The 8,568-nt window shown below is 66.8% G+C and overlaps 1 protein-coding gene across 1 annotated transcript; it reads right to left on the bottom strand.

The window, feature by feature from the left end:
- Positions 1 to 708: 708 nt before the first annotated feature.
- Positions 709 to 4,044, bottom strand: PTMA (prothymosin alpha). Its single transcript, XM_037524228.2, has 5 exons — positions 3,825 to 4,044; positions 1,897 to 1,968; positions 1,724 to 1,817; positions 1,507 to 1,580; positions 709 to 1,401 (listed from the first exon to the last, which is right to left on the bottom strand). The coding sequence occupies exons 1-5, from the start codon at positions 3,867 to 3,869 to the stop codon at positions 1,354 to 1,356; spliced, it is 333 nt and encodes a 110-aa protein (XP_037380125.1). The 5' UTR covers positions 3,870 to 4,044; the 3' UTR covers positions 709 to 1,353.
- Between the last annotated feature and the right edge of the window lie 4,524 nt (positions 4,045 to 8,568).

The following is an 8,568-nucleotide window of genomic DNA, read 5'->3' as shown; positions in this document are numbered from 1 at the left end:
AGAGCTAAAAGCACAGCAGACCCCTCCTGACTCACTGGCTGCTCCCCTCAGCAGTGTGTCTGTCTGCCTGTTCCGCTCCCCACTGTCTATGGTGAGTCCTGTCAACCCCTCACACCCCTGGCCTGTACCCCAGTTCCTGTGTACATCTCTAGGAAAGCTGGAGCTTGGGGTCATTTCATTGGACTTTGCTGTCCACAACCTGCTATCAAGTTACCTCCCACCTACTGTTGTACTCCTGGGGCCCACCACTCACTATGGAGTGTCAGCTTGGTGACCCGGGAAACCAGTGGGGGTTGGGAGGGAGGTGCGACGAAGCACCACTAGGGGGAGACACCTAGTGGCTGAGCTGAAGGGGTGAGGCACTGGAGGGCAGAGCTATCAGGGGTCCCATAGGGATCTCAGGTGTGGACCCAGGTTCACCCTTCTGCCTTTGCCGCCTCAGGGTTCCCGAGCCCCACGTGGCCTGTTCCCCTAGGTGGCCAGGGTCTGTGGGCTTCCTTCCAGGGCTCTCAGAAGGGACCAGTCCTGCCAATCACTCCTCCACCCGCCCATGAAGGCCTGGGGGCCAGCTTTGGCCAGACAGCACCCACCACCCCCAGCTGCCCCCCGAGACCACAGAGCCTCAGCTGGAGATCCTGCCACGGGGGGAGGGGGGGTCATCGGTCTGAAGTGAAAACAACAAACACAAAAAACCAGGCTCCAGACAGCTTTGTTAGAACAAGTCCGCAAAATAAAATCCTGTTTATTGTTGGACAACATGTTTCACACATACATCAGACAGGCCAAAAAAAAATAAACAGCAACTTCAAATAGACAAAAAGGAAAAAAAGAAACCTTTAATCTTTGGCCTTTTTAACCATCTCATACAAACCAACTACTTATAGTACAGCTAAGTACATACACAAAAAAAAGTTACTGGAATGCTCGGAATAAGATTGTTTTTTTGTTGTTGTTTTTGCTTTTTTTACAAGGTTTTTTTTCTCCTTTTGAGATTATAATGAACATGGTCACACCACAAGTAAAGTCAGAAGTAGGACAGAGAACTCTCCGAAGGCGGGTTTGGTCATCCGAGATCATTAAAAATGGCTGACCCCTAACAATATGTACAAAAATATAAAATGTAAATAAAAAATACAAACAAATTTTCCTTTTTAAAGTACTTTTAAGAAAAAAAGCAGGGCCTTGGAAGTTTTGGTTCGTTTCTCTCCCGTTTGCGAATTCTCGGTGTGGCGGGGGCGGCGCGGCGGGCTCTCTACTCGAGGGTGACCACGTTTAGATTCTGAGACGGGAAGTGGAGGGTGAACAGGTCACGGCGGCCTTCTTTCCACGGTGCAACTCTTCCTCTCCTGCCGTCTAGTCGTCCTCGTCGGTCTTCTGCTTCTTGGTGTCCACGTCGTCGTCCTGGGCAGGGGAGAGCGTCAGGCCCGCCCGCAGCCCCGCCCGGGCCCGGCGCCCCGAGACGCGCCCCCGCGGCGAGCCCCGGCCCGGCCCGGCCCACCGACCCACCTCGTCGTCCTCGGCCGCCCGCTTGCCCGTGGCTGCCTCGGCCTCCTCGTCCTCGTCGCCATCCTCCTCCTCACCTGGGGACGGGCGCAGGTAAGGCCGGCGCCGCCCTCTCCGGCGCGCGGTGCTGAGGGAGAGGGCGGCGCCCCCACCCGCCGGCCCCGCCCCCGTGCCAGCCGCGCGGGCCGGGACTCCGGGACCGGGCCAGGCCGCTACTCACCGTCGCCTTCCTCCTCCTCCTCCTCTTCCTCCCCGCCCTCTTCCTCCTCCTCGTCTACCTCATTGTCGGCCTCCTGCTCCCCGTTCTCCTCGTTCTGCGCGGACGAAACAGGCCGTCAGGGGCCGGGCGCCCGCCCCTCCCCCCGCCCGCCCCGGCGCGCGCGCGGCACTCACGGCGTTGCCGTTGGCGGGGGCGTCCCGGCCGTTCTCCGCCTCCTCCACGACTTCCTTCTTCTCCTTCAGGTCCTGCGGGCGAGGAAGCGGTCACCGCGCGCCCCGGGCCGCCCGGACGCAGGTGAGCGCCGCGGGGAGCAAGGGGGGCGGCCAGGCCGCTCGGAGCCCCCCAGGAGCCGACCCGCCGGCGCCCCCCAACCCGCGCCTCACACGCCCGGCTTGGGCGCGGGTCTGCGAGCCCTGCCCGGGGCCGGCGCCCGCCCCCGGAGCCGCGCCGAAGGCCGGGCCGCCACGGCGCCCCACGAGGAGCGTCGCGCGGGCCGGGCGCGCCCAGGGCCGGCCTCGGGCCACCTGTGGGCCCCGTTACCCCGATTCGGGGGCGAGCGAGGCCGGGCTCGGCCCGCGCCCGCCCCCTGGCGGCCAAGGCCCGGGGGAGCGGTGGGGGCGGGGAGGCCGCGGCGCGCAGGCGCAGAGCCCCCGCCCGGCGGGCTTTGCGCGGGCCTCGGCACGCACGGCGCGCGCGGAGCACGTGGCCCGCGGCGGCCGCGGCGGCCGCCCCTGACCCGGAGACGCACCGCCCCGGCCGCGCTCGCCCCCCGCCGGCGCGCGGGCCGCAGGCAGGTCCTTCCGGGCTCGGGGAACCCCCTCCCCGCCAGCGGGGGCCGCGGGTGCGCCCCTGCGTTTGGCGGGCAAAGTCCCACGGGAGGGCACCCCGAAGTCCGCGGGGCTTTTCCAGCCCCGCAGCCCGCGGCCGTCGGGGACCCCGTCCGCGCGGCGGCTCGCGGCCGGGCGGGAAGCCGCCCTGCGGGGAGGCGAGCGCCGAGCCGCGCGGGCAGGGCCGGCTCCCCTCGCTCCGCGCGGGCCCGGAGGGGGCCGCCCGCGCGCCTGCGGAGACCCGGGCCGCCAGCTCCCCGCGCCGGGGGAGTCGCCCCTGGGAGCGCGCCAGAGGTGACGCCAGGGGCGCCGGATTAAGGAGACGCCAAGGTGACTCGCGCCGTCCCCGCAGAGGCGCCGCCGGGAGCAGCGGACGGCCCGGCGCTGTGCCGCGCTCGGAGCAGGGCGGACGCGGCCTCCGGGCGGGCGGGCGGCCGGGCCGGTGCGGGACGCGCCAAGCGCGCAGGACACATCCCGGGGCGTGCAGCGCACGCGGGACCCGCCGGCCCCGGCCCGCAGCGGCTTTTGTTCGCCGCCCCGGAGGGCCGCGCACGGAGCCCCCGGGCCGCCGCGGGGGCGCCCATCGCCGCCCGGCGCGCCGCGCCTCCACTTTCCGTTTCCTCCCCCTCCGGCGCGTGGGCTCGCGGCCGCCCAGCCCGCCGGCGCGCGGCTGCTCGGCAGAGCCGGGCGGCCCGCTCCCTCCCGAGGGCGCCCGCGGCGGCGCGGCCCTTCACACCTCCGCGGGGACCATCGACGCCGCGGCCGGCCCGGCGCGCCGCCCCGGCCCGCCTTACCGGGCTCCGTCGCGACGAGCCGCCCCGAGCCGCGGCAGCGCGCGAACCCGGCGGCCCCACCGCGAACAAAAGAGCCGCGGAGCCGCCGCTCCCCGCAGCCGGCCGCACGCGTCCGGCACTTCCGACCCCGCGCGCTCGAGTTTCAAAGTTATTTCCGTGCGCCCGGCGGGCTCGCGACCCCGGCTGGGCCCGGCCCCCGCCTCGCCGCCAGCAAGTTCCGAGAGCAGGCGCCGCCGCCGCGCGCCCCGGCTCCGCGCCCGCCCGCCCGCCCGCCGGCCCGGCGGCTCCGACGGGCATCGCCTGCCCGCGGCGCCCCCCGCCCCCTCCCCCAGACACAAAGGCCGGCGGCCGAGGGGCCCCGGCAGGGGCGGGCGGGATCCCCGCGGCAGCGCCGGCGCGCGCCGACCCCGCCGGGCCCGCGTGCCCCCCACCCCCGGCGGCGCGCGCGGCCCCGAAGGGGCGGGCGGCGTCCAGCCTCACCTTGGTGGTGATTTCGGAGCTGGTGTCCACGGCCGCGTCTGACATGGTGGGGCACGCCGGTGATCCGAGCAGCGGGCGAGAGAGAGGCGAGTTCGGGGCCCTGGCGGGATCTGCCCGAGTCCGCGGCGGCGGGGGAGGCGCGCGGCGGAGGAGGCTGCGGCGAGCCGAGACGGCACCCGGGAACAATGCAAAGATGGCTTTTCGGAGCAGCCAGTGGGGAACTCACGCGGCGCCAGAACCTTTAATATAGATTAGTGGGCGGCGCTCGGCCGCCCTTTCCGCGCTGCTATTGGCCGGAGGGAGGGAGCGGGCGCCCGCTCATTGGCTCGACTCCGAACAATGGGCAAACGTGCTTAAAGCGGCAGAGCCTCGGCCGCCCCGCGCCGCGCAGTCGCCGGCCGCTCTGTCATTCAAGGCCCGCGTCCGCGGGGTCTCGGCGGCGCCGGCGCCGCGGGGGAGGGGCGCGCGGGCGCGCTCGGGGCGCGCGCTCCCGCCGCTGTTTTGCTGGGGCTGCTGACGCAGAAAGTCAAAGCGCGGCAAAGCCGCCCGCCCAGCGCCGGCCCCTCCCGCGGTTGCTCGGAAGGAGGGGGAGGGCGCGGGAGGCGGCGGGCGCTCGCGACGGCTGCCAGCGAGGGGGAGGGGAGCGCCGGGCGCCGGGCGCGCTCGCCCGGGGCGGCGCCCTGCGCGGTGCCCGCGGACATGCCCGGCCCCCGACCGGGCGCCCTCGACCAGCAGCCGTCCCGGCGCGTGGCGGGAGCCCCGGGACAGGCGACGAGGCCTCGAGGCCGAGGCCCGCGAGTCCGGGCCCCCCGTCTCGCCAGGGCGCGCCCCCGCGTCCTTGGAGGGTGGCCCCGGGCCCCGCCATCGCCCGGGCGTCCGGGCCGGAGGCTGCAGCGGCGCGGGCACCGTGCCAAGCGCACACGGGGGTTCCCGCATCGAGGGGCGCGAGGCCTGGTCGAGCGCCGGCCCTCGAACGGGACGGCCCGCGGGCGTCCGCCGCGCAGCGGGCCCGCCCCCCGGCGTCCTGGACGGCGCCGGCCCGGGCGCCCTGCCGTCGCGGCAGCCCCGGGGCCGCCCTCAGGCCCGGCCAGCGGGGCGCGCCTCTGCCTCCCCGCCTGGGGCGCCGGGGCACGTGCACTTAGACGCTGTCGGGGTGGGGCAGCGATGCTCCCCTAGCCCGGCTGGGCTAGTCCTTGGGGGCTCCTTGAAGTTCGGGGCGCCATTTAGAGAACCACGCGGAGCCCCGAGAAGAGAGCTAGCACTCGCCACACTCAAGATGGCGTTGGACGCCGCAAGCGTGGCGTGACGTGGCGCTGCAGCCCACGTGGGGGAGTCAGACGTCGTGGGCCGCGTCCTCCTCGTCGCCGCCGCGCTTGGCTGTCGAACTGAGGGACCTGGGGTATGAGTGGAAAGATCAGAAAAGGCGGAAAAACGTTCCAGAATGAAAACTGTGCCACACACAAGATGGCGACAGATGCTGTTCATTGCTCTGTCGCCAGAAGGGGGCGCCCGACACGGAAGGCGGGACTCCGGGGAGGCGAGCGCGCATTGGCTGAGAGTGGCGGGCGAACACAAAGTTGACGCTTTGCGTCCTGCCATTGGCGGGCTCCGCTGTCCGTCTCTTGGGGCACCGGGTCTGGGAATGGAGAAAACCCGGAGTCTGGGATCCTGGAGCGCGGGAGGCTGCCAGGGCGGTAGATCGTGAAGTCGGGGGCGAGAGAGGGGCCTGTGGCCCTTCCCGATGGTCTTAGACGGGAGACCGTCGCCCCCGTTCCCCCCGCGAGGCCCCCCGGGCTGTGCCTGCCAGGCGCGCCCCGGGCTCGGCGCCCGGCTGGGAGGCGGCGTGGGCGTCAGGGCGCCACCGGGCACGGGCCCGTCCCCCGCGCCCGCCCCACTGGCGTGCCTGCAGCACCCCCTCTCCTCGGCCGGGCCCGTGGCTGCCCTGGTGGGCTTCCCCGAATCCGGGCAGAAGCCCCGGCCCCCTGCCCTTTGGCCGTGAGAAACGAGGGGCAGGTGCCGGGCAGGGCGGGGGCGCCGGCCGCAGCCGTCCCGCCCAGGGGCGCAGCGGCGGAGCGGGCGCCCGCGGGGTCTCCTGCCTGCCCCCCGGCTGCCCCAGGGGGTTCTCCCCGGTGGGCGCGCGCCAGTGCGCGGGACTCTCACAATGGTGTCCCCGGGGACCACGCGTCCCAACTCTTTGTTTTCGGTTCCCTCCCGCCCGCCGCCAGCAGCCTCTATTGCGACGCAGACCCGAGGCCCCCCCTGCGCCCCAGAGAAGGGCCGGGCTCCTCGGCCGCTGCCGCCGCGACCCCTCTTTGTGCCACCTCTGTGGAGAAGTGAGGGGATTCTGAGGCGTAGTAGACGGGCAGGAGAGCCTCTCCACCTGCGGCGCTTCCCTCGAGCTCTGGTTGCCCTTGCAGGGAATGCTCAGCCCACGAAATCCCGTGCAGCCGGAGCTTAGTCTGTGCCTCATCTAAGCCACTGGGTCTTCATCCCTGTCTGGATGGTGACCTCAGACATCTGTCTCTGCCTCCAGAGCTGAAAATTAGACATGACGGTTCTGGAGCCCAGACATGAGGGGTGGGGGTAGATACCCTGGAGGAGCCAGGTAAATGTGACTTTCCCGGGAACAACTGCTTTGCCTGGCCCTGTGGGCATGCAGCTGGCTTTGCTAGAAGTGAATAAGGAAGGTTCTGGAACTAGCTCTTACATTCATCACTCTCTGAGCACCTGCTGTATACATGACTGAGCCTTTGACTCATGCTTCAAGCATCTTCAATTATTCTCTGCATCTTGCAAGATAGGTTGGACAATTACAGGGTTGGATCATAAGAAAATGATGATTTTGTAGGTCAAGACCAATTGAAAATAAGCAAATGTTAGGTTCGACCTCTAATGTGTTATCACTCTCCTTTTAACAAGTCAAAAAGGGAGAGCAAGGCATTGTCACAAAGGAATGGGAGTAACCGAGTGAGCCCATGACCGGACTGTGACTCCATGCCAGAGTGGAGGACTGCCCGTTAGACCAGCCCCAGAGCACAAGGGACCTCCTGGGGCCTCCTCCCGGCTGTGGGAGCACGGATGCTGACGGCTCTGCAGTGCTGGAGTTATTCAAGCTCCAGTGACAGGGCCACCTGGGTCACTGTTTCCAAACAGGCTGATCTTCCCGGGTCACATTCATTCCCCAGTCACATTCATTCTGCCCTTTGCAGAAGAGGAGACAGGAGGCCAGGCCACTTCTGTAGGCTAACACCCCCACCCCCAAAAAAAACCTTGTCTACCTGGTAGGCCACATTTCCCAGCCAGGGTCTATTTACCACCCAAAGTGCAATTGGCTTAGGTCAGAGCTGCCCTAAGACGGCCCGGTTTGGCCTCCAGGCAAGTTTTGTTTTTAGGGAATTTGCTGGTACATTCTCCAGTTGGACTACAACAGGCCTTTCCCTGCTGGGCCTGATTCGCATACACTCACTTCACCTGCCCGGTGCTGTAGCCACTTAAGTTTGCAACCCTGGCTTCCCAGTGAGTTTGTAATTGCTTGGCTCACCTGAGTGCCAAAAGACTAGAAAGAGCATAAATGCTGGTTAAAGTTGCCAGGGTTCAAATCCCCAACCCAGCTACCCACTCTCTTTGTGAAACTGGGCAAGTCACTTCCTCATCACTGAACAACGGCGGCAACAGTAGGATGTGCCTTCCAGGGCTGTGGTGGGAAACTGACACGTTTCTATTCAGAAATCAGAGCCTCCCTGGTGGCACAGGGGGTTAAGTCTCAGCGCTATGAAGCAATCTACATCCACTGCAGCTTGAGTTCAATCCCCGGCTAGGGAGCTACCCACATGGTGCAGCAGACTTCTGTTTCCCCGCTGCTCCCCTCAGCAGTGGATTCCAGTAGATCCACCTATTCTGCTCCCCCCTCTGTCTCTGGTGAATCTTCTCAAACCCCCCCCCCCCCGCCCCTGCACCTCTGGCCTATACCCCAGTTCTTGTTTACATACATAAATAAATAAAATAAATCTTTTTAAAAATTCAGAAAGTGATTAAAATGGAGTCTGGAAGATTCAGGAGGGCCGTCAGTATGCTGTTGACCCCATTTTCTAGTTTCGCAGTGTTTTCAAGACTCTAGACAAAGCAACATTATCTCCCACAAATTCTTCATAAATTTGGGGCGAAGTGAGGGCACCAGCCTAGCTGAATTTTAGAAGTCTGTGACTCGATGCCCAACAGGCTTGGCTGCCCCTCTGGCCTCAGAGGAATGACAGAGTCAGGGAGGCCGCCTGAGTGGAACAGGCCTCAAAAAATCCCACCTTCCCGCCCTTCAGAAGCCCAGGTGTTCAGGCTGTGGTTTCCATGCCCAGGCATGGAACTGCCAGTGGGTCTTTCAACTCTCCCGCCTGCTGAGCTGCGCTGGGATTGTGCAAGAGAGCCCCCTCCTTCCATCCTCCCCCCAACAACCCCCCCCTCCACAGGCCTGCTCCCTGGTGCAGCACGCCTGGGCCTGCCCACTCCCGGAGGAACTGAGCCAAAGGCCCTGCTCCTGGTACCCACACAGGTCTGGCCACCCCAAGAGGCTCCTGCCTGGCAGGGTGAGGGTGGGGAACAGCTCTTGAAGATTGGGGCCTATCCCCTGTGGATGCAAACTGGAGCCTGGGTTGGAGACAGGTGAGGAGCTGGGGGAGGCATGTGTGTTGTGGCCCTGGCCAGCACACCCATTCCATGGCGCCATTTCTAGAAACTCCTCATGCATGTACCC

Source organism: Talpa occidentalis, unplaced genomic scaffold (genome assembly GCF_014898055.3).
Source record: "Talpa occidentalis isolate TD23 unplaced genomic scaffold, MPIMG_talOcc4v2.1 talOcc4.3, whole genome shotgun sequence".
NCBI classification, from domain to species: Eukaryota; Metazoa; Chordata; class Mammalia; order Eulipotyphla; family Talpidae; genus Talpa; species Talpa occidentalis.
The sequence above is the reverse complement of the archived record's forward strand: the minus strand, read 5'-3'. Positions and strand labels throughout refer to the sequence as shown.

Excerpts from the sequence above, each read along its gene's own strand:
- PTMA (XM_037524228.2), bottom strand. The coding sequence starts at position 3,869 with ATGTCAGACGCGGCCGTGGACACCAGCTCCGAAATCACCACCAAG. Across the intron at positions 1,581-1,723 it reads GGAGGAGGAGGAAGGCGACG|GTGAGGAGGAGGATGGCGAC; the intron begins GTGAGTAGCGGC and ends GCCCGTCCCCAG. Across the intron at positions 1,402-1,506 it reads GGGCGGCCGAGGACGACGAG|GACGACGACGTGGACACCAA; the intron begins GTGGGTCGGTGG and ends TCCCCTGCCCAG.